The sequence below is a fragment of the Nestor notabilis genome, unplaced genomic scaffold (genome assembly GCF_000696875.1).
Source record: "Nestor notabilis isolate BGI_N333 unplaced genomic scaffold, ASM69687v1 scaffold9436, whole genome shotgun sequence".
NCBI classification, from domain to species: Eukaryota; Metazoa; Chordata; class Aves; order Psittaciformes; family Psittacidae; genus Nestor; species Nestor notabilis.
Genome location: NW_009932375.1, coordinates 121,302 through 146,922, shown reverse-complemented (window position 1 = coordinate 146,922; position 25,621 = coordinate 121,302). Strand labels below are relative to the sequence as shown.

At 42.6% G+C, this 25,621-nt stretch overlaps 1 protein-coding gene across 3 annotated transcripts in view; it reads right to left on the bottom strand.

The window, feature by feature from the left end:
- ITPR1 (inositol 1,4,5-trisphosphate receptor, type 1) overlaps positions 1 to 25,621 on the bottom strand; it is a 162,941-nt gene that overhangs the window by 18,379 nt on the left and 118,941 nt on the right. For all 3 annotated transcript variants that reach the window (XM_010016353.1, XM_010016352.1, XM_010016354.1), the window contains 12 exons: positions 22,148 to 22,348; positions 20,311 to 20,421; positions 18,938 to 19,033; positions 18,053 to 18,175; positions 16,034 to 16,138; positions 14,992 to 15,184; positions 11,513 to 11,635; positions 7,710 to 7,885; positions 6,329 to 6,493; positions 4,489 to 4,684; positions 3,005 to 3,106; positions 1,188 to 1,327 (listed from right to left, as the gene is read on the bottom strand). In XM_010016353.1, coding sequence (XP_010014655.1) covers positions 1,188 to 1,327; positions 3,005 to 3,106; positions 4,489 to 4,684; positions 6,329 to 6,493; positions 7,710 to 7,885; positions 11,513 to 11,635; positions 14,992 to 15,184; positions 16,034 to 16,138; positions 18,053 to 18,175; positions 18,938 to 19,033; positions 20,311 to 20,421; positions 22,148 to 22,348 — 1,731 coding nt within the window. The remainder of the gene's footprint in view (positions 1 to 1,187; positions 1,328 to 3,004; positions 3,107 to 4,488; positions 4,685 to 6,328; positions 6,494 to 7,709; positions 7,886 to 11,512; positions 11,636 to 14,991; positions 15,185 to 16,033; positions 16,139 to 18,052; positions 18,176 to 18,937; positions 19,034 to 20,310; positions 20,422 to 22,147; positions 22,349 to 25,621) is intronic.

The window sequence follows — 25,621 nt, the reverse complement described above, 5'->3', positions numbered from 1 at the left end:
ACCAGGCCGTGCTTGGTTCACCAGAGTATGATGCCCCACAACCCCTCCCTTTAGAGTCTCCATTTCTGATGCTCTCCAATAACTCAAAACATTAAGTGAAACTAAAATGCAAGATTACTGAAAGAAAAAACGTGTTAGTCAGCGACCAGTATGCAACGTCTAGAGTTGCTCTTTCTGCTGTCCAAGTCTGTCCTCTACTTTCTCACTCATACTGGAATCTGTTCTCACGCCCAACCCTGCAAGCCCAGTCAAATTACATCTTTACATTAAACTACTTATACATCAATGTAGCATCAGTGTCGACCATGAAGTCTTTTACTGGAATTTAACAGTATTAATTCCATTTACGCTAACAACCATGGATGTTGGACATGAAGTTGGACTTCCTGGTACCCACTGCATATTTATTGCAGGCCTGAATACCCAAATACCTAACCCCCATTTTCAGAATCATCTTGCCAGCTGGGTGCCAAACTTTTATTAAGAATTATGTAGCTTTTAACCCACTGTAAGCTGAAAATAGGGCTAACACTTTGAAACTGCAGATAATAGAGAAGCATTCACTCTGACTGAAACTGCTCCCTTGGCCCCAACGTGGTTTTGGGGAATGGGTACAAACAACTAAAGCAGCAGCTGTATAGGCAATTTTGGGTATTATGAAAATCCCCACTGCTTTGACTGGTCCTTACTCTCTGATGACGGCTCCAAATAACATCCTTCCTTCCTTCCCACAGTCCCAGCTCCAAACCTGTCTCAGTCCCTGTCCTCTCATCATTCCGTTTTACGCATCTTACCACTTCCAAGGGATGCTTCCCACAGAAACTCTAGCAGGGTATCAGCTACCACTGCATTTTCATCCTGCTGCCTCATGTTACTCCTTCACTAGCTTGTACTTATCTTATTTCTTCACATCCTGAACTCCCAAAGCACAGACTGTTGGCTACCCCATTTCTGTTCTTTTGGGCCACATTCTGGACAGCCCTCAGGCTAAAAAAGCCCTAAAATAAGGATGGGTAGAACTGGCTGCTGTTTATTGTGGTGCTACACATTAAACTACAAGTGTGGTCTCTTCTACTTGCAGTGTATCCTACATCTGTTTAAAGGGAGCGTATACACATATTCCCCAGAACTCCATCCCCAGCCCTACATGGTTATCACTCTTCCGCCCCCATTCAGTGATAATTTACCTCTTTGGATGGTTTCCTGAGCACATCACCTACTCCACCCCCACTCCTGAGCCCATGACTCAGTACAGTAACAATGCACATCAGTAACGTCTCGCACGTATGCTCTTTATTCTCTTCCTCCATTTCTTCAGCAATCAGTTCTATTAACACAGCAAGCAAAGACACGTTTCAAAGGCAAGAAGATCAGTTTTAAATAATCCTCTCCATTCTTTGCTGGTTATGCTCTCTCCCCTCTTCGCAAAACTGGCCAGATTTCCAGCCACTGTTGCAAATCTCCTTAGCTCCCACCAAGAAGCGACCATCAGAGCAGGTATCTCTGCCCTGGCTCCAGCCCACCCTCCTCTTCCCACCAGCAGAGTTTTCTTTTGTGCTTGAACTGCTGTCTTTGACTTGGTTAAATCTCTCTTTCCATTTCTGTTCGCATGCATAGCTCAGATCACCAGATGCCTGTTTATACAGAATCATAGCTTTTTGACAGCTCAGAGGACAAAGTGTTGCCTCTTACACTCTCCCCTGGTGCCTAACAGATTGCACAGCCTTTGGGCTGCACTCAAAATGGCAACTTCGACTTGTATTTTTCAAATGGCTAAAATATCACTGCTTATGGAAACAGCATTTTGCTGAAAAAGTAACAAGTTTTTTTGACCCTCCCTTCATTTGGCTGAAGCCTTCAACTTCACTGTTTCAGTTGGAGAACTGCTAGAATTAATTACCTAATCTCATACACTCTCCCTGTACCCATTAAAAGTCTCATGACTTGCATTTGATCATAAAAATGCTCCTGAGCTGATCCCACCTTCCCACAGACAGCCTTAGAAAGGCCCAAAGCCCCGTGCAACCCAGAAATAGCCAAAACTCAAGATGGCAGAGAAACAGCCAAAGATTTGGGCATCATTAGTATCCCTGGCCACATAAGACCCCAGTATCAGGTGAATTATGATATAAAACCATCTCTGGTGTTTTCCTTTCTGCCGCCAGAGTGTACAAAGGCAAAGCAGCACACTCCTCCTAGAGCTGAATAAAGTATCTATTCCTGTATCAATGTTGAATCTTAGTTTATGAAAGAGGACATGTGAGCAAAACAGAGCCATCTCCTCTTGCAAGCATGGGCTTGTGGCCATGACTGACCTTTGAAACATTTGTCCATGTAAGAGCTCCACTTCTAAGAGAAACAGTGATGTTCTGTCTGGCTCTCACAGCCAGCTTCATAAATCTCAGAGAAGTAAATTACATTTTCTAGACAATAAAACTGAAATATGTCAATGCCCAATCTGAGGCTGGCAATTATGTTACAAGTAATCTCTCACATGCACTTTCTGATTTTAAAAACCCCCAAACCTACCCTGTCTACATAATCCATGGAGTACTTCCTGCCATGATATTAAAAACAGTTTCCTTAGTTAGCTAGATAGAATAAATGACAATAAATGATGTTCTGCTCCGTATTTCACAGGATATTATCCTCGGAGATCACATTTAACAGCCTAATGTTTTAAAATAATAAACTTTGCTAAGAGGTGAACTCTATCACTTCCTTCTCAAATTGATGTAGAAAATTAAAGGGTATGACAGTTTTTATCAAAGTGTGGTTCAGTTTTAAGTTTCTCCAGTCTAATCAATTCATGTAACAAATGTTATTTATGATGTTGGCCTAAATTAATCCTATTTTAAGTTAGGTAGTCTTATGACACCTTTGTTCCCAAATTTATTACATAGGATTCTTAGAATAAATGATTATTTTTTTAATTTAAGGTGCTTAACTAGAAGAAGTGTGAAGACTCAGGGTGTGAGTTATGAATTCAACAGCAGATACTCACGGTCTGAAGGAATGATTGAAGAACAGTTTTCACTGCTACCTGCTTTGCATACATCCGAATAGAGAAACTCCCCAGTCATTGTCTCACCTGGTTCCGTGCGATCTAAAAACAGAAGGTGATGAATCAAATGGATAGTTTAACCTTTGTATGCCTTGGAAGACCACTTCTCAGATATTAAGGTACCCCATCATCTTCTGCGTGCAGTTACTAGCCAGATCTGTAATGGAGTATTACCCTGGAGTTTAGAAGGGCACAGTGCTTTCCAATTTACACATTCAACGATTCAAGCAGAATTCTTATTTCTATGAATTAAAGACCAAAATTGTGCATTTATTTTGCACCAGCTCCAAAGCTGAGAAAGTAACTGAAATTGTTCCAAAAATACTGTGTTCTAGTGCACAGTGCATTTTCAGTTTCTTGAAACTTGCTTTTCAATGCCTTGCAGGTATCAAAACAAACCTAGTGTCACATAGTAGTAAGTCTTTGGCATATCTTCAGCCTCATGGAAACATGAAATAACAGGGTCAGTGAGGTTTGGGTCTTCCACAGGGTTGGCAGTAAAATTAGAAAAAATAGTGGTCATGTGAAATACTATTTGTCTGAACAGCTCAAGTGTCAGAGAAAAAAACCCACAAACCAACAAAGACAGAACAAAACAAACCCCAAGCCCCTCCTCTAACAAATATCATTTCCGTGCTTCCCACCCACCGCATTAGTTGCTTGATACTGCAGGGTACAAAAAACCTCGAATTTTAACTTACAATAAGCAGCCTAGGTTCAGCACAGAGAAGCCTGCTGTGGAGTTTAAATGGGAGCAAGTATTTCAGGGAGGCTAATACTGTCCATAAAAATTATGAGTTTGAGTTAGAACCAGAGTTAGAGAGATAAACCTCTGCTTCATGGAAGCATCTCTTTGATGCCCCTCATTTATGTTCACTCTGTTACTTCAGATAAAATACTAACTTTCTTTATGCTGAAACTAAACCCCACAGTTAAAAGCCAACATAAGCATCCAGTATCTGGCAAACGGAGGCAGAACCGAACTTTCCCAGTGCAGAGCCTTCTCCACGATGGCCTACCTAACGTCTGCTTGTAATTAAACTGGGGGAGGAAGTAGGTGTAGCTGAATTAGATAATCTCAACTGTTTTAGCAAACAGTGAGGGGAGAAATCTCAACTGTGTACAGAAGAGCCCAAGTGCTCTCACCAGGGGTTGTTCCTCCTCCCCTTCCCTCTTTGTGCTGCAGCAGATTGCAACACTTTGTAAAAATATTGGGTTATCCATTTGCCTCAATCAGTTTGGGTTTTCTAAAAAATTTATTTTCTGTTTAAATAGTGTCCTTTGTAAGAAAGAAATTGTCAAACTGGTGAGGTAATTAGTAGTCTTGCAAGAGGTGGAAGACTGGAAGACACTTAGCAAACCCCATGGAACAAAAGCCCATTACTTTTGAAATGAGTAGATTGAAATGAATTGCAGGTACCAACCTGGCAGTAATGTTTCATTGGGGAGCTTGTCTACTTCCAGGATAAAGTCATCTTTGAAGAAGAGGTACCCCACTATGGAGAACAGGTAGACCAAGATGAGAGCAAGGACAGCAGTCAGGATGATGGAACGCCCATTGCGAGTGACGCTCTTGATGACGTTCAGCAAGGTCTCTTCTCTGTACACCAAGTCAAAGAGCTGGGGGACGACAAACAAAAGCAAAGGCTGTTTGTCACGTGGGCTACCAACACCACTGGTGGCACACTACGTGTTGGCATAACAATACCAATCTGATGTTTTAGAGAGCGTTTAAAGCACTTCCCCTTCCTTTTCTCCTTCCTCCTCACCCCTTTTTTATAGTTATCTGAAATTTAACATGTTAGCAAATAAAAACATAGCAGGAGGCAAAGGAGAGGGGTCTCTCGCCACCATTGCACCAGTCTCGTGCCATGCGCTTTGAAACATGAAGACAGGTGTACCCTCATCTTATCTGCACTTCCCAGACTCCAGTCCTGAGCAGCAGCTTGGGAAGAAGTCCCTGCCTGCTGTGAGGCAGGTATTCTTGCTGAAGTGTGAGACGTACACTGCATGTTTTAAACATAAAGCTGCTGACACAAACTGTTTTTCTTTTTTATAGTACTATCTGCCCCATCACAATCTCAGCATAGCTCATTTCAAAATGCAATTAGCCATCTCCTTTACATCTTGAGTGTATAACTAAATGAGCAATATATTTTGCCTGAATTCTTTGTTTAAATTTCTTTACGGATTTTTCCTTCATTTTTCACTCCCCTGGGTCTGTGACAATCCATCAGCACGGCCCCGGCAGGTTGCTGGCTATGCTAGTTGACAATGAGAGAACAAGTATTTGTTAAATTGGACCTACATGAATACAGAAAATAACCAATTCAGGTACCAGACCATTAAACAAAGGGACAAAAATAGAGTGTGCTGAATGGGATTTAAGGTTTGCTTTAAAAATGACACATTTTCTCCACCAACACTAGATATACTCCTTCTGTGCTTATTCTTAGAAGTATTGTGCTGTGAAAGATGAATTCCATCCCAAACAGAAAAAACACATATGCCAGGCATCTGTGTCAGTTGTGCGAGGTCTGGAGTCTAGCTGCAGCTGAGGAGACACTCCAAAGTTAACCAGCTACTCAAAAAGCATGGACACTATGTTATCATTATTGACAACAACAGAGTAAACCATCTTAAAGACTGTGCACCTCTTATTCAGTGTGGCAACTCCAGAAGTGCCTACTGTTCAGCTAATGTTTCTGTGGCTAGATTTGTCTATGACTTTTTTTTGTCTTTGTGTAAGAGCTTATATGACTTCCAGAAGGCTTAAGCCTTCACTAAGTACTGATATTACTTAAGAGTCACAACGTTTTAAATTGTTTTATTATCTTGGACATCAGAGTGGGGTCACAAGCAATACATTCAGCCTAGGAAACCTATGCCTTTGAAGCCTGAGAACTAAAGTACACAGGGAAATGCTAAATACCTTCATTGCAACAGCACACGCGTTTACTGTAATGAGCAATTTTAACTAATTTTAACCTTAAACACACATTGTATAATGTACTTAAGAACAAAAGAAGTCTCTGCTTGTCTGTACAAATCAGGAAGAAGAGATGCGGCAGGAGTCCTGTAGCCTCCCACTGTAACCTCTCCCAAGCAGTATCTTCAGCGTATGGTTCTTAAGAGTGCCTGTACAACTGTTTTCCAGTAGCAGAACAGAAAGCACGTGGTATATGGCACATCTAGATATGCCCGAGATGCGACTTTACAAACACACAGACAGCAAAACATTTTCAGGGCAAAGTGAATACCTACCAACAAGCTATAAAAGAATTCATGTACGAAGAGCCCCAGAGCACAAATCAGAAGGTACAGCAGGTGATAAAGAAACTCAACATCCATGATCATTGCCTTGTATCCTCTAGTGAAGGTTCCACAGTTACCCACAAAACTCATCAGAAAAATTATTTTATTACAAACCTAAGGAAAGATTAACCATAAATTAGTTACAACATGTGGCTTGGAGGAAGAAAAAGGCAATATTTCAAAGCTGAAGGTAACTCAGCTTCACAATGACATCAACAACAATGCTGTTACAGAAAGACTGCTTTCTGCTGCGTTTTCTGCACAGCTGGACTGTGAGCCTGAACACAAACTGCACATGTCCAATAAAATGTGTGCGCTGACTCCTGCCTCCAGCTTCTTGTCAAGGGCATCAAGACTAAGATTTAAAGAAGAAAGTTCCCTGGTGTCAAAGTTAAACTTTTCTAAAAAACAGAAACTCTACCCAAACTACTCCTGTTCCAAGTGTGGCACTAAGTGTGTCTCCAGCCTACGGCAACCCTTACATTTCCGATACCCCCCCTATTGCTTGCTAATAAGCAAGTGCTCCGGATTCCGTCAGCACTTCACTCTTGGATCATGCATCCAGCAATCCTCCTGTGTAGCACTGGCCATCAGTGCCAAAGAAAAAGTGCTTTCAACTTACCTGGAAGTTGCTAAATGCTACAATTACTAATAACAACCATCACCCTCACAGTGCAGTTCTGACTGTAGTACATGGCACTCGGTGACATCTTTTGAAGACAAGGAGTGCTACTAAATGATGCATTTGAAACCTGGGCATTTTGTAATAAAGGTAAGGACTTTGAGAAGATGCATCTTTGTACAGGTCTTGCTGACTCAGCCAGAGAAACTCTTTTGGCTCACTTGCCACAAGAGACCACAAGTATCCGGGTTTGAGCATTAATGAAGTTCTCTGGTGGCTCAGCTTACATGCTCAGTCCACACATTACTGTCACAAAACTGCTTAGTGTCAGCTTTTGTCTGGCAGGTAGACTGCAGACAGACATTTGGGAAATGCATTGTTTAGTGAATCTTACACAACCCCGTAAATGCTGCAGCTTAGTCACTGAATGACTGAACAACCGAGTACTTTAGGGTCACAGAGACTTCTTTACATTTCTGGCTGGGGTGGGAGCTGATTCTAGACTGTAGCAGAACTGACCGGAACCTTAGAGGTCTCCAGCTTGGGGAACCAAAATTGACTGAACAGCAGCAAAGCGCTTCTGCTAGAAACAAAAGAGGGATTTACTCCTCCCACCAGTTCCACCACAATGTCCCAGGCTATTTATGCAGGTAAGAAACCCTTACATAAGATGCAAGAGAACTTCAAAAAAGCCCACTCGATTCTTACATTGAATGCACCCAGAAGAAATAAAGTAGGTTGTAAACCAATTGAAAATATTAGTCGTAATATTGTAGAAGCGATTAGGGCTCGGATGCCGTGGGGCTTAGGAAGAGCTATAACGATGGCCAGAGATATCAGCATCGCTGTCCACAGCAAGCCTGACAAGTGGGGCTCCAGTGTACCTAGGGAGGAGAGGAAAAAACAAACCCCATTTCAATACTGTGTGTAACCAAACAAAACCAAACCAAAATAACCAAATAAATGCCATTTTATCTTTGGTGGAGCATCATTAAGCCTCATGTTCAGACATTACTGGTTTCAAAGCAGTAAGTGGAATATCTGAGCCTCAGTGCCTTCAGCAGATTTTAATTACAAACTTGTTATTAAAGCATTATGTAAATGATAAGTGCCAGTATTATAGGATTCTTCATTTTAGTGTTCATTACTTATACACCTTGCATGCTGAAAAGGAGAGGTATTTTTGCTAATGAGTTCTGTAGAGGCACTGAATAGGTAGGTGAAGACAGACAACATACTCCTCCAGGTCCAGATTCACACATTCTCTTATGCTTTTGGTCAAAAGCCTCATACCAGTTTTTGTCATCTCTTGCTATTTCTGCTTCTATTTAGACTGTCCCATGAGACTGTCTGCTTACATAACATCAAGCCCATGTTGCTAAAAATACACTTCTCTTGAAGAGCCATAAAAAAAATAGCCAAAAATACCATTTACCCTGGCTTTATGCAGAATATAAAAGACATCACTTTCTTATAACTGACATAAAAACAATTTTCTTCAAGCAACTGGTTCCTCAACAGACAAAAAACCAAGACCCTCCAATTTCATAGCACTCTGAAGCCCTTCTGCAAGTACATACTGAGTGAACTATTGTGTCTTATTAGCAAGATATTCACTGAGGGCTTTTTCCTCCCCCCGCCCAAACTCAGAAGGCTTAGGAAATACTACTCTCATCTGACTACTACTAGCAGCCATTTAATTTTGTTCCAAATCGCTGTAGATTAATAAAGACAGCAGAGGATAGATGGAAATTAAAACTTAATAAGCGTAAAGTTGAACAGATGTTTCCGCTGTCTGAAGGGAGTTTGGGGCCTCAGAGCAGTGCTACTTGGGCAAAAGGTGCCTAGAAAAAAAACAGCAAAAGGTGCAAAAGCTCGAAACAAGAGTCACCCGAGTGGGAATGATAAACATCATACAGAGGAAAGAGAGGAAGAAACTTGTAAAAGCTTATTTAGGAATGACTTGGGAATTGCCGTGAGAGGCAGATCTTGAAGGATCCTGCCTACACCTGCACCGGTGTCTGAACATCCCAGCTATTACAGAGCCATCCACGGCACATGAATGTATTTGCTTTCACAAGTTTCAGCAGTTCCCAGCAGGCCTGCAAAAATAACTAGAGTTAATGAAGTCCTCAGTTGTTGCCTGTAACACCCACCTTGGAAAGGCCCAACACCACCAGCTGCTCATCAGCACATAGAGTGCAACGCTGTGACATGAAAAGCCTTTAGTGGGACTCGGGCCAGGGAAGAGTGGGGCTCAGAGCACGGGCTTGTCTCTCCTTCCCAGTGACAGAGAGAGACTAGGAGCAGACTGGGAGCAGTGTGTTTGCCCTTGGCACATGAAGCTCGCCAAGCCAGCTGTCTGCATCCAACCTGATGTCAAAGCCTTGCTGCGAGCACGTGGAGTCCATTACATGACTGCAGGCAGGAGGAACGTGTAACCCGTAGGAAGCTCTCCCTGTCTGGAATTCTCACCATTCCAGTACTGAATTCCAGGCATCCAGTTTTGTTTCTGCTCCTCAAGTAAGAAGTTTTACAGCTTCTGCTACAGTCAGATGCTAATCAGCTGCTCAGTTCACCCTGTCTAAGCAATTCAAGACACTGACAACTTCCCCCAAACGGTCTGTTCTGAAGAGGCTTCTCTTTTTTTTTAAAGCTAAATATAAAATACACATGTATTTATTTTTCTTTTTTTTTTTTAAGTAACTACTAGAGGATGAGATTTTATCAAAATTATCAAGTACTTCAAGTATGTAGGGCAGGGCATCTTCAAAATGCCAAATGATCCTCCAGTCACGCAATGTGTAATCTCAATGAACTCATTTGATTACCAGCTTTCCTACAGCCATAAATACAAACCTTTAAATTTTAACTTGTGATCTTTGAAACTAGAGACAGAAAATTCAGTTGCATTTTGTGCTTGTTAAAACTCTTCAATCAGCTGCTGGCCAGAATGGGACCTGGGTGGTCTCAGGGTCTGCTGTCCCAGGGTGCCCTGCAGGGGTACTCACAGCCTGATGTTGCAGAAGGTAACTATACCCCTCTCAGTTGCTGTAAAATATCCTGCACCTTCTCACAGGCTTTATCAGGCTGCAGAGCCCCTAAACCAAGTTTTCCATGTCCACTGCCTTTACCCCGCTGTGATCATAGGCTGCTGTCACATGCTACTCAGACAAAGCTACAGCTCTCCTCAATGTAAATTAACTGGTGAGCTGCAAAAAGGGTGAACTGGCTTTTGTGCTGCACACAGAGCTCAGATGATAATTTTGTTATGTTCGGGCTACTGCTGTCTTTCAGTTCCACTGTCTTTGGGTTCTGTAACAAGTGAACAGGAGGAAGATGCAGAGGGAAGTTCAATAGGAAAAGATAAGCATCTATCCAGCCCTGCTGCATTATGAACCTCAAAGAAAGGGAAGGGAAGGTTTGACCATGAATCACCCTCTACAGGAGGAGGTTTTACTGCTGGGGTCCTTATTTAGTCCAGTTGACGCCGATATGGGAAAAAGCTCCTACCTAGACACTTCCTCTACACCAGTTTTGCAAGTGAGAAACATGATAAAGGCATTCACAAGAACATTTCTCCAGATTTCTGATTCTTGCTGACATGACTCCACCACTCAACCTGCCCTGGGGCGCATCTCTTGGCAGAGGCCGGAGCTAGGGAAGACCAGCTGAATCTCATCAGGACTCCACTGAGAGTATTTACCAAACTGGCTCTAAGAACCACCACTGTTGCACAAATCCACTGTCTGGATCAAAAGCAACTTCCATGAGCTCTATTACACAAGACTGCGCAATCCCACTTGAACTGCACATGTTAACCCATACTTCAAGGCAGAAATGACAGCAAGCCCAGCTGCCACCCACTGATGGCAAGGAACCTTGGAGCAGCAGGTTACCCCCAAGCCAGGCAACACAGCAGACATGCTCCTCAGGACTACCTCAGCTCTATAGGAAGGGGCTCCTAGAAAAGGCAGTAACAGAGGAGAGATGGGCTCTTTTCCCATATCCTCAATCAATTTCTAATGGCAGAAGGCAGGTCGCTTTGCCCCTGCACACTTCACCTGCCAAGTCAGGGTAATCTCATTCACCCAACCCCAACACTCAGAGGCCTCCTGATGTGCTGTGCAACCATAAAAGTTTCATGGGAAATGACAGTAATAAATGCAAGCTCAAGGAAAACAACAAATTAACATTTCTCATATTTTTAGTTCAACAGTTAATTACAGAACTTTAAACCAAAGTGGAACAGTCAAGTAATTAAAGGTGGATGTCTGTCTTCGAGAATTTTTTCCCCTAGGAAAAAGCATGGCTCTACACTTTCCTTAAAAATGCCTCAGGAAAAAGCAAGTCAGAGAAAAGTGCAATTTAAATCAAGGCAATTAAAAAAAGCCAATTTCTGCTCTCCTGTCCCCACTGAAGTAAACAGTGATGCAGACAGCAGTGGGGAAGAGAATTTGCTACGTTACACGTCATTTGTTCAGATATTTATGTATGATAAATATTGGTACCTCCTCGAATTCCTTTGAATGGATAGAAAAATGCTACGAGCAGGTTCATAAGCACAGCCAGGTTAAAGGAAATACTGCTCCAGAAGGACATGTTGCGAGCACACCAGTATAGGAAAGGTTGAGCTGCAAAAGAGAAAAGCAAGTCTTTTTAATGGAGCATTTCAAAAATAAGAGATCTATATAAAAAATTAATCACCAAAACTTAGTTTATTTTCAGTTTGCCCAAAAGCACAAACAGTGGCAATGTTCATGGCTTCTGCTGAAGTTTATTTGACTACTCTTTATCTTTGGGGTACTTCCAGTTAGAAGTGCTTTAAGGCAAAGGACTCATGTTAAAAAGGGAAGTATTTTCAAACATGATTTAGCAGCAGCATGAGAACAAGTTCAGAAACGCAGAGGTCAAGAACTTCAGGTTTCCCCTAATAGTATACTTTGTACTCAGAGTCACACAAAGAACAATTAGGAGGAGGAAGATTTGTACATGGTAGCAATGGTGAGATTCAGTCCCATCCCTTCAAGTTGCACTGCTGACAGCAGTTCATCTACACGAGACATTGCCCACTTTCACACTTCTTTTCTACTGCAGCAAGCCAGAAAAAACACAGTGGAGACCAGGCAAAGCAGACAATTAAGACACAAAATGCATAGCAATAAAGCTAAAATGCTTAGGACTAGCTGTCAAACAAGTAAGACAACTTTACTGCAAGCTGATAACAGTCCAAGGTAGCCCCAGAATCTGCCCTGTGGGCAAAGGACACAAGCACATCTGCACAGAGCTGAGCACACAGTTAAACAGCTGCACATTTTAAATTCTTAATGGTACCTATAAATACTTTTCCAAAAGACTCCCGATTTTAATAATCTCTGCAGCTAGGATCAAGAGGCAAAGAAAGCAAAAAGATTCATTTTCTGAAGTAGTCACGGACTGGAAGACGACAAGGACAGCTAAGATGCTGCCTTACAGTAATTCCCTCTCCATTGAGGCAAAATACCCCTGATTATAGCTCCTGCAGGCTTATTGTGCAGCAAATGGTGTACTCCTGAGATCCAGAGTGGCAAAAAAAATAATAATCTATTAAAAATGCTCCCAAAGAAGGGAAAGAACTAATGTTCTTCCCTGTTAGAAGGAGGTAATGTGTACAGAGATACCAGAGAGCAAAGGAAAAGAAGCTCACAGTGAAATTTAGGGAAAAGATGAAAATGCAGACTCTGGGGCTGAAGAGTAAATTAATGAATGCTGCAATTCTGAGCCTCACAGTAACCACCACATCCCTTCAGCAAATCACCTCTTCTAGCATCCTAAGCAAAAAAAATGGGTTAAAAGAATTATACAATGCCTCATTATACTGAGTTGAAATGCACCTAAAAAGCCAATGTATTGAACAGCTGAATGCAAAGGAAAGGACTACAAAAAGGTACCCCGTCACTGTAAGAATACAGGCTTCACTGCACCTAATTAGCCAGACGCATGTTAAGCCTCAAAATGTGATGTAGCAGTGTTTCAAATATACAATGCACCGGTTTTTGTATTATTTCTGTTCACAATTTCATTTTAACTGGAAGAATTTGTAAGCAGATTGAATTAATTTGTATGAAATTGTTACATAAAGGGTCATTATAAAGTTCCCCATTTTATTTTAAACCTTCCTTTAGGGATGGGCACAGACTATCTGCCCTGTGTTAGCCCTTCTGTCTGGTTTGGACAGGCTCATTTGAATTCTTAATTAAGACCTTGGGAGACTTACAGTGCTCAGATTATGGGCGAGCACCATGAGCTGAAGGGGGAAGTCCATGGACCTTTATAAAGAGTTTTCTAAGATGCCTTTCTCAGGTTTGAATAACTCCTTAAGTGGTATCACATGAGCACAGCACAGAGCACTGCCAGCTGGTCACATCTTGAAAACACAGACCTGTATTTAAGATGTGTATAAACACGGAGTAGCACTTAATTGGCCAAACAAGACCGAAATATTAGGAGACAGACTAAATGAGTCCAGTTTCTGAAAGAAAAAAAGAAAGAAACACCCTCCACTTCTGCAGGTGGGTCGTGATTAATTTGTGGTGCGTTATTAACAATGGAGATCTTCACAGCTTGGCTGGACAAAGCCTCAAAGATGACTAAAGTAACTTAACAAAATCTAACAGACTATATGGATGCTGTCGAAGCTGCCCATTTGTGTAGGATGTCATATAGTCCCATATTTCTTAGAAGTCATTATTAGGAAGCAGCTTCCTGTGGATTTTGATGCTGTCAGAAGTACTAATCCATTGCTCAGTGGAAATAGCTCTATTTAGTATTCATACACATGACAAATAATTCAATAGAGCTGACCAAGTTTCAGGCAGTCCTACCTGTACCTGACTGAAAATTTGAAATAGTATGATTACAACTATTTTTCTCTATTAAAAGATCTATTAGTATATATGCATACACACACACATATAAACCCCAACAACCAGCAGCAGTGGCACGCAGCTGTATGGCAGAAGTCCACTCTCATTTGATCTAGGAGGCAGTTCTGGACCAGCCTGTGCTCTTGTGCTAGTAACTGGAGCTTAGCTGATTCGAGCATGGGGAACAACAGTGGTATCAGATGGCAGATGCTGACTTGAGCAGGAAATAACTGCTTTCCCTCTCACATTTCAGAGGGTCATTGTTGGTAAATTCTAACCACTCATCAGTGCTCACTGAAGCTGAGCCCCATGTGCAACATTTCTCCTTTAGCAAAACAAGAAATCAATTAAAAACAAACAAGCAAACAAGTTAGAAAGTTTACTGGGGAACCAGTGGCACTGTATGGATTAAAATATTATTCAAAAACTTTTCCTAGATGCCAGTGGGAACCTCAGAGGGAAAAGCAGTGCTGAAAATACTTGCTTTCAGATATTTTAGCATCGCAGGGCTGGAAGGGACTTAACCAGCCCAACTGCCAGTCTATTCCTTGCCCAAAGAAAGGACAAATTCTACTCTTACTATTACTGGAGATGCATGTTTAACCTGTTCTTCAGTACTTCCATTGTTGGAGATGCCATCAGTCCATGCTGCATTACCCAGCCTCACTGCTGCAATGCAAGGGAAAACTCCTTTGTGAATCCAGTGCAGGGAAGGAGAACAGACCACTGCTTTCTTCAGCTGTGTCCTCTCCAATTCTCCCTGCCACCAAATGCCTTCTCATTTAAGCTATGTCTCAAATAGCCCCCCCAAATTTGTTCCTTCCTGTTGGATCTTAAAAAAGATGACCTCTGATCCCTCTTACTGCTCTCCCCTAGATCCCTCTGGGTGGTCCATATTGCTCTTGCATTAAGCTTGACTTCATTACAGCATATTGCCACCATGCAGAGGAGCAGACTCTTTCAAACAATTATCAAGGTTGCTGCCACACTGGGGAACCATCTGCTACCGAATCAAACTCTGCAAACCTGACCTGAGCGCTCTGCTGGTAACGCTCCACACAACCACACCGGCAACAGCAACCTACCTCGCAATTTCTTTTGCCAGTTCATCTCATTAAAGAGGTCTTCTGATTTCAAGAAGAAGTCATTGATCTTGCTGCCTTGTTCATCCCTCTCCGTGGTGTAATATATCCGCAGCTTGGACTCCTTCGTGAGGAATTCACAGATACTGGGTACAGGGAAGACTATTTGCTCCATGGTGCGGTCCGACCTGACAATCTGAACAGCAGCCTTAATTAGAGTTCTTCCTAGCTTTTAAATGCTTTTATTTCTTAGTCTGTTTCCCCGCCTCCCTTTTCAAACCAGTTACATGTAGAAAGTTGGACACAGTTCTGGAGAACAGCAGCTTGATAGAGACTTCATTTAATTTACCTTCAAAGCAGACCTACGTTTAGCTCCAAGACTGATAATTTTTATGCTGCGGTCTTACCCTGGCAATGCTGTTCTTAGCTGGGATTTCCAAGGGGCCCAGTAAACGCTGCACCAAAGCTGTGCTGAATTTCAGAGCAATCTGGCCACCCAAATCAAGAACATTTGCAAACTTTAGCCACATATTGCACAGGCAGGTATAAGGAATATTATGAGGAATAATAGTTATATTGCTTACTAGAGAGTTTTGTGAAGTCTCTGTGCTTGTGCATGCTTTACTTTTGAAAAGCATCTTAGATTGTACATCAGGCCAAACTGTCATTTTAATACAGAAAGAATGGCAAAAGCTAACACTAACTTTATGGATTCAGCAATAGTACTGGCCAAAATGTAACAGAAGTGAAGTTACACTTCCTCCTGCCAACACAGCTCTGCTCAGCTCCATCTTAAAGCCCACACATGACAGCTCAAAAATAGCTCCCCCCCAGCGGCTGTCAAAAAACTAAAATAAAAAAATAAGTACACATACATTCTCATGTCAAAGATGACAGTCCACACACACACAGGTAGTCAGTGCAACCAAAATATCACATCTAATGTAACCGGTGTCCAACTCCACCGTTTCTCTTCCAGGCGGCTCCTTCCGCAGCAGATCATTTCCCCCCACACACCTCCCGGCAGCCACCGCTTTCCCTGTACCTCAATCTGTGCCGTGTGCTTGGCGTAAAACTCCAGAGCCTCGTCTCCCTCTATCTGACCTCCCGGCTTCAGCATGTTCTGCAGCTCTTTGTTATGACGAGCCAACTAAAATAAAGGAATGCAAAGGGAGTGGGAGACACCAGATGTCTCTCTGATATTAAATTTCTGATTTTTGGCATAAAAGAAAAGAAATAGTATGCAGTCAGCTGCTAAGAAAGGGCAAAGTTGACAGAAGGCTTGTTCTATTCCAACCAGACACCCTGCAGCTCTATTTTGGGAGCAAGTCAGAATGATTCAAATATGTATTTTTTTAATATCCATGTGGTACTCCTCTTTTACCCATCCTCTCCCACCCTTTGCCTGACTTGGGAAACTTCTTGAACATTCACATTCGGTCTATCCTTCTACATGAGGTGAAGTTCCTGACAACTGGAAAAAGGGAAATATAACCCCCGTTTTCAAGAAGGGGAAAATGGAAGACCCAGGAAACTACAGACCAGTCAGTCTCACCTCTATGCCTGGTGGGATCACAAAGCAGATTCTCCTGGAAAGCATGCTAAGGCACATGAAAAATGATGAGGTGGTTGGTGACAGCCAACACGGCTCTACCAAGGGCAAATCACACCTGACCAGTTTGGTGGCCTTTTACAATGGGGCTACAGAACTGATGGACAGGGGCAAAGCAGTTGACGTCATCCACCTGGACTTGTGCAAAGTGTTAGACACTGTCCCACACGACACCCTTGCCTCTAAACTGGAGAGACATCAATTTGATGGATGGACCATTTGGTGGATAAAGAATTGGCTGGATGGCCGCATGCAGATAGTTGTGGTCAAGGGCTCAGTGTCCAACTGGAGACGGGTAACAAGTGGTGCCCCTCAGGGGTTGATGTTGGAACCGATACTGTTCAACATCTTTGTTGGCAACATGGACAGTGGGAGTGAGTGCACCCTCAGCAAGTTTGCCAACATCACTAAGTTGTGTGGTTCTGTTGATACACTGGAGGGAAGGAATGGGAGCCAGAGTGACCCTGACACACTAATGGGTTTAAACTTACACAGGGCAAGTTCAGGTTAGATCTAAGGAAGAAGTTCTTTACAGTGAGGGTGGTGAGGCACTGGAATGGGTTGCCCAAAGAAGTGGTAAATGCTCCATCCCCAGCAGTGTTCAAGGCCAGGTTGGACAGAGCCTTGGGTGACATGGTCTAGTGTGAGAAGTCCCTGTCCACGGCAGGGGGGGTTGGAACTAGATGATCTTAAGTTCCCTTCCAACCCAAACCATTCTATGACTCCATGGTTCACCCTAATTCAAAGGTGTGCTACTCACACAAGTATCTAGGCAGGGACTGAGGAGAAAATCTGCATCAACTGAAAAGCAGATGCACAGAATACTGCTCCGAAAATGCTTCCGGATACTCTAAATTCATCTTACAGCACAGTGATGATCTTTCTCCTCAGATGCTAAAGGAACAAGAAGTCTCTAATGGAGTGATTTATGCAGCATCAATATATTAAGTAGATATAGATGTATTTTGCTCTCCCTTGGTCTTTTACCTTTCAAATACCACATTGTATCAATACAACAAACCTGACTGGCACCACCATACAGAGAATGTGGCAAGAACGATAAAAGCAGAGGGAGATTTCTGTTTAGAGTTTAATTGATCTGTGAGTATCATTGTTTTGGGAGTATAAAGTAACCTTTGATACAGCTGAAAAATAATACATTGCTCCACAGTACTGCCCAAAATTTGAATCACATGTCTTCAGAAACCTGGGCAAGAGCCTGCCTGCTTCCAATTGGAAAAGAAAATGTCCAAACTTTTCTTTATCATAGATTTTTTGTACCATAGATGTTTTCAGATTCTTTAAGGACTGGAATTTGCTCTGATAAAAAGAGAACATGCAGCGAGTTTGTCTCAGAGTTAAGCCATTAAAATAATTTCAGGGAAAAGCAGACCTTTAGCTATTCACAGTTTGTGACACTTAATGCTGCAGAAGCTGTAGGTGAAATTCTACCTGATGAGCTAATATATAAATGTTGTGTCCCACGTTCCTCGGAGATGCTGCAACATCTTCTCCATTCTCTCCATCCTCAAATTCTACTTCTCCCTGCAGATAAGCCTTCTTTATCACTTCCACCTGGAAAAAGAGAAACAGGCCAATGAAGAGAGGCTCAGGCTGAGGCTGAATCTAATAATACCAGTATACACTTGGCACTCTTACAGAGGTGAAAGGGAGCTGAGAGTACATATTCAAGAGGAAGGTCAGTGGGCTTATCAACATCTAGGGTAAAAGAGAGGACCTGAAGTCAACACCTTCATCTGAGCTCATTACCACAGGAAACTAAACTTCATGCTGCCCTCCAGGTAACGTGTTCTGGGCGACACTCGCCACACACTGCATCATGTTCTGACCTCTGGCCCCTGCCGCAGCTACGTGCATAGACACAAGTCGACAGTGTTTCAGCTGTACTTTGAATCTGTTTTCACCAGTTAACACATTAACCAACCCAAAAGCCTGCGACAGGCTATTGAACAGCTTTTAGGTCACAAGACATGTTCATTTCTTTCTTGTCTCCTGTGCAAATAAAACTTCTGCATGTGGATTCCAAAGCATCAGGTAATGCTTCTTCCCTGCCTTACACAGGATGCTGAATCCCTTCTCTGTGGCATTCAGCATGCCTTCCCTAATCACTTGTGCTACCTGAGAACTAGGCAGACCTGTGCCCTGTGGATATTGCATTCCTTCAACCAAATCCCCAAGAGATCTTCCAGTTGCCAGTGATCCATGCACAGACCTCTTGAAGCACCTCTAGGGTGGACGCAGCCACCTCAGTCTCCCCAGTGCTGCTGTACCTGGCTCGAAGTGATTTGGTAGTTCTGGAGCAACCCAGGGACTCACCAGCTCTTTGGGCCTCATGTTGTAGAGGATCCTCTCTGCGTTCTCACTGTCGTGCCGGCTCTCCATGATTGCCAAGAGCAGTTTTGAAGCGTTGTTCTGAAGGAAAACCAGTGGCAAATCAGTGCCAGAAGTAAAAAAATGAGGGTACCCAGTTTGAGCATTACCATCCCTGCTGCCCAGAAGGGCTTTAGATACCCCGTTTCTACAAATACGAGCCACAGGCAAGGCAAATCCTCCCAGCCAGCCACTGCGGGACTGCTACAGCCTCATCTTGCCAAGCACTCAATCTTCTCTATTACTGAGATATACAACTTAACAGTATTTTTTTACCAGTTTATTTCCCAAACCCAACTTACAGGGAGACATCACATTAACCCAAGTCAAGGTTTAGATTTCTAAAATGCTGACATTTCAAGCTTCTATGATTTTGTTTTGTTTTAAAGATCCTGGAGCATTACTGCAAGCTCTCAACTCCAAAATGGTGCAGCTCAGCTCTACTGAAGATACTGCTGATTAGATCAAAGGACAGCCAAGGCTGAAGACATAGATGTGCTTCGCTGCTTTTAACTGAAAATTACTCTGCAACCTGCTCATGCCAAGAAATAAAGGGAGGAAATGGGAAACTACCACAAGGCAGCAGACTACTTTAATACGAACAATTCAGATTAAAATCCATCATGACTGACAATAAAAACCAATAAAAGTATTTAATTTTGAAGGATAATGCTAATTGAGTCTAAAAGCATTTTTTATTTAGAATAATAAAAAACCCCATATTACCCACAATAATGGTGCGAGTTGACAACGGAAAACAACTAGACACTGCACTACACAACAGAACAGTAAGTCAGATAGGAAATACTTCTGACATATGTTGAAGCAGGAGTGCTTAGTCACTACTGCTGCTAGAAAACAACCTGCTACTGTATCTTGAAACTAGCACCAGGGCTAATTATTTCAGCATTAATATAAACAGCCCTAAAAATGTCTTGATGATTAAACATCAACTGATTAAACAACAGCAATAAAGCATTAGGAAACTAGACATAGGCCAATAAATTTTACTTCCATTGTATATGTAAAAGCTCACGAACAACCGGGAAGTTCTCACTGGCTTTAAGTTTTTAACAGGAAATTATTTTAGGATTTATCAGCATATCTCCCCCAGTCTGAAAACTGGTGGCTCCGTGTTATCATTTAGGAGATGAAATACCTGTGACAAACAATCTTTGGGCACTGCCTCCAGCTCGCTGATGCATATGATTTTTTTGGCACTTACTAATATTGGAGTATAATAAACACCCACATAATTCCAACAATAAAATTATGTTTCATCTAACAGTTAATGTGGATTGCACAAAATATTCACTTGCCTTCAGCTCCAACACAAGGTCCATCCTCTTCTTTCCCAAAGGGTTGATGTCATTGAGAATTAATGCTGTGATGATGTCAATACCGTTGGACTCGTGAGTAGCAATGCAGTTCTGTCCAAAGAAAATTCAAACTTCACTAATTGTCTGCACTAAAAATGCAGCCCAGACTGGTGACCCAGCCAGAACAGAAGAGTCACCTCTTTCATCACCTCGTAAGCTGTTCAAGATGGATAACTGAACAGAAAACTCCAATCAGTCGAATAACAAAAGATTAAGGCATTTTGTTTCAACCTTTTCCTATCATCAGCCATGGTATGTCCTACTGAAACCACCCAGCCTCAGGAAGCAGAAGGCAACACAGTTGATAAACGAAGCATTCACATGCCAAGCATCCAGGCTGAACACATAGCTAAGGAAGAACACTGTTTTACTAAGATTAGGGAGAGTTTTCTTTATTTTATATGTGCCAATCAACACCTGCTTCAACCCTGTCTAACCAAAGAATGAGAATTCCTGTATATTTCTTGCTTACCCTTTAACCCTGCTTTTATAGTGGTCTGTAAGTAAAATGTACAAACTGACAGTAGCTTGCTGGCTTCAAAATCCAGAGCCCTGCTCTGTCCTTGAGCTCCACGCAAAGACCTATACCTATATCTAAAGGAAAAGTGTTTTGGGATAGCTATCTTTTTAATTTGATTTACTCTAGACTTTCAGACTTCATGTGACTCATGGAAACAGTTCTAGCAAGAGTCACATTTAGACCAAAGGCAGAAGAAATAGGCCTGACTACTTGGTGATGCTTCTGTAAAACGGAGTCTTGGGTGACAAGGTCTAGTGTGAGGTGTCCCTGCCCATAGCAGGGGGATTGGAACTAGATGATCCTAAGGTCCTTTCCAACCCTATTCTACGATTCTATAAGGTGAAGGGGAAAATCATGGCCAAGCAGGACAGCTGCCCCTGCCCTCTGATCCTCCCCGCTGGAGCAAACCATAATTCCTGAGCACCTAAACACTCCTGCTTATGCCAATGACGCATCCTCCCATATTCCTTGCTGATCGCTCAACCTTCAAGGCATGGAGCAGATGAAGACCAGCTTTGGGCCAGAAACTGCTTTATCCAAAAGTATTATTGCAGTTATTCAGTTATACCTTTCCAGTACCACAGTGACTTAAACCACCATGCTTGCTTCAAAACAGTTATTCCTGCTTGAAGCAGAAGATACTGCTGACAGTATGGCTTGGAGGGAGCTGGACAGAGGCTGGTGTTCCAGAGCTTGGTGATCCTCACAAACACCCGACTTGTGCTCATTGGGAACCCCTAACACGTCCCCATGGAAGTGCGTGGACAGCTGGCAGCAACACACACCTGGTTATACAAACAAGACTATGACTGAAAACAACCTCAATGTGCTTATCTTAACGAAGCTAGCTAAAGAGCTCAACCTTCTCCCACCAGGCTGTGGCGGGGCGCATGCCTAGCTTCATTTACAACAGGCAACAGGGTTGGGTTTTAGCAAGATTTTTACTATAAAGTGTTTCAAGTACGAAAAATTCCCTGCTCTCCCTATCTGTCAAGTCTAACAAAACAGCTTAAATTCTAGGAAAGCAAGAAAACCTCTGTTGCTTTGACTGGTTCAATTCCTCAGAGGGGGCCTCGAGAAAAAGTTGATTATTATGAGCTTATAAAGAAAAAAACCAACCCAACCCCTCTGTAGGGCAAGTCAAGTGAGCAGCGTTGCAAGACAACACAAGTGCAGACTGAGAGCCAAGCCCAGGAGAGTGCATGCTGCAGGTGAAGGGAGAAAGGGTGATGCTTTCAACAGCTATGGATGTATTACCTGGTTCTCATGGCAAGGCCCCTGACAATACTCAGTCAAACTTTCCAGTGTCTGGTTGATGAGCGCTACATTTTTCTCATTTATATACAGACCAAGAAGGCCAAGTCCCCCAGTTGTGCTTCCACAGATACAGTCCAGAAACTGCAGCGTCTCGCACACCAAGTTGTAGTTGGTCTTGTTGTTCTGGCAGCGTAGGAAGTTCTGTGAGGAGAGTATCAAATCAGGGAGGGAAGGGAAAAAAATATACAAGCTGATAATTTGGACCATAAGTTTATTGATCCACAGTTGCACTGCATGGTATATTGCTCTAATTTCTGTACAAGCAATTTAAGCCTCTTTCAGGGCTCATTTGCAAGGCACTACTTTCTTGAGCAGCTTGTTGGCTTTGAGTTTTATAGAAGACAAGCAGCAGTAAGAAAAGGCATCCATTAGGGCACTGAAACCCAACACAGAATCAGCCGCTCACTGTGGATCAGAACTCTCCTGAGCCTGGAGCTTTCCTTCTAGCCTACCTGCTACATTTCGCTGCTAACCGTCACTTACGCTTCTTTCCTCCCAAGACCTTTCTCCAATAGAGAAGCAGCAATTCCCTGGCTGCACAGCAACACCACCTGCACAAGGGGTGAGGATGTACCTGACCACATCCCTTGAAAGGGGGCATCGTGAAATGCAATACTCTCAATTGCATTTCTTCCCACATAATTACTGTAATCCCTGCTTGAAGCTGCTGATTAGGAGCAGCTCCTCTAATGACACACCAGATTTACCAGCGTGGATTAAACATGTTTCCTCTTTCCTGTATTCTAAATGGAAAAAAACCCCAACCAGCCAACCACTACCAAATTAAAGAACAATCAATGAAAAACAATTCCCCAGTGATTCAGATGCTGTTTGTCAGTGTGCTCCCAGTAGCATCCTGTAAAAATGGATGGCCAGTACCATTTTCTTTTCCTCAAAGTTTCAGGAGAGCTCCTACATGGCTTAATTCTAGCAGGTTACAAAACACTTCAAAGGTGAAAAAACCCACAGATGAACAAGATGCACAGGACTATGGAACCACCAAGGTCTTTCCTGCCAGCCTGCAGAGGAGCGCTGTTAACTGATTGCCTCCAGTGTCTGCGTCAGACTAGTAAGTCTTTTAAGGCAAAGAGACTGAGAAATTGCCAGATTCAATTGAAAGCTAAGCTAAAAAAAGAAAACTCTGTCTATGAATGCAGACTAAAGGTGACAGTGATTCAGCACATTTCAGCTGATTGCTCATTTAGCATCCTGACTTTTGATTAACTTGTCAGAATGTAGAAAGGTTGATGCTGGAGAAATCACAGCTCGTGCCTTCCCTCCAGGAAAAAAAAGCAAAAATAATGGATAATACTGAGTGTGCTTAAACAAAATTCTTCCTGGCTGCGGTATGGCATTTATTCTGGTTATAGCTGGGTTTATACCAGCCTTTAGCATCTTGCTCCAAAGTCAATAAACAGAAAGAAAAGAGGAGAATGAAGCACAGAAGGACGATGTTAGATGGCTAAACAAGGGGAAGGAAAAAACTGTAGAAAACAAGATCCCCCTGCACTGTGAGAAACTCTGCCCCAGGGAATGTCTGTTGCCATCTCAGCCAGTGTAGATCGAGCTCTTAATTTTCTGTCATCTCACTGGCTATGGACTGGGAACCCAACTCATCAATATTGAACATGCTGTCCTGTTGGTTCCAATGGGAATGAACCTGAGGTCTATACCACCTGCAAGACCCTGCATTCAGAATAAAAAGTGACAGTGGCAGGTTCAGCATTATGAAAAATATGCAGCTGGTGGGATCTTCAAGAGAAAAGGAGGGGAAGAGCATCCATACTGCCTAACTTTAAGCATCTTACATTCTTGGTTGATAAATACTTTTAGATGTGATGAAGTGCACTCAAAAGTCAGGCAGTATTCAAACTCCTACCTTTGTGAATAACCGCCTGGAGGTACTCAGTTGACTTCACACTGTTCATTTTTAGGGAGCCCAGTCCTCCCCATTTCTGGGATGTGTGACCAGATAGGGCTACACTTGTCAAAGCAGCATCTGCAGCCAGTTCTTAGTGCCTCTACAGCATATCAGGGTGTTGGGGACTTTGGTTCCCAGTACACAGCCTAAAGCCAAATACCCTTTAGAGCAAACACAATGACTAAAAATAAAATCAGCTTTCAGAATACTTGCTTGATTTGTTCAAGCAGGGATGAACAGAGAGTCCTTGGAAGGAGCAGTTCTACCATTTAAGTGGATAATTACCCCAAAAGCCGAAATGTTTTCTCTGGACGGTCTTTTGTTTTAGCAGAAATCTGATCCCTAATTGGAAAAACTTTACAAAGGAAGAACGTAAATAAAAAGGTCTTAGTAAAGAGGTATATTTAAATTATCAGGTTTTTCTTTACAAGCAACCAGGTAAGGCAAGGCATTTTTCACTGAATACAGGCTTGCTCTTTGGTCGTACAAAGTTAGTTCTCACACATTCTTCTTGCCTAAAACATGGTGAGCTAAACCAGCTCACTGTCTGCATGCAGCAGAACTGCTCCACTAGCCAAATTACTGAAACACTCTCCTGTAGCATTCAGAGCTTTACCAGTCTTTATTACCCAGGCTTTGTCTCAAGGGATTATGAATAAAAGCAACAGTCAAGTCCAATGTTGAAAGTTATACCAATACTTGCTCTATTTTGCACAAAAGCAGTACTTAACCTACCCACTTAGACTTGTAATCTGAGCATGACTGCCTAACATACTACCACAACATTTTTATTTTGCAGAAATACCACATTTGGTAAGGAAAAAAAAAAAGAATTGGACCCTTACTTTTCCTATGAATTTGGGATTTAAGCGTAACACTGAAGATGAAGAGTGCTGGGTATCACCTGCCCAGGAACTGACTCTGGAGGGAGAGCACTGCTCCCTGCTCTGCAGTGAGTCTCTGTTCCAGTCCTCCTCACCTCCAGCCAGGGCAGCTCCTGCTCGCAAGCCAAGTGTTCCCTGGATGCTTCACTCAGCTTGTCACGAGTTCAGTTCTCGTGACTGGTTCTGTAGTATACAGGGACAGCGTCATTCAGAAAGGAAACAGTAAAGACCTCCCAAGGAAACTGGTGGGGTTGTAACCCAGCCAAAGCAGATCAGACAACAAGCTGGCTATAGAGCCACGACAGCTTTGCTTTCAAGTCTGAGCTCTCGCATTGAATCAAAGGTCAGACCTAAAGCAAGTTTAATAAGAACACTCAAGTATCCATGTGCTGAGAGAGAAACAGAAATACCAAGAGAACTCCACAGCAAAATGTGATTTCAGCCCAAAGTGGGTAAGGAAACACATTTGTGTCCACCAGTTTGTTCCAGTCTTTGCAATGATTTGAAGAAGATATTGCAAGTCTTCCTCCTCCAGACCCACGGAGTAAGCTGGAGGTGGACAGCACCCTGTCTGCAATGCAGAACAACCTGGAGCTTTATCTGCCACAG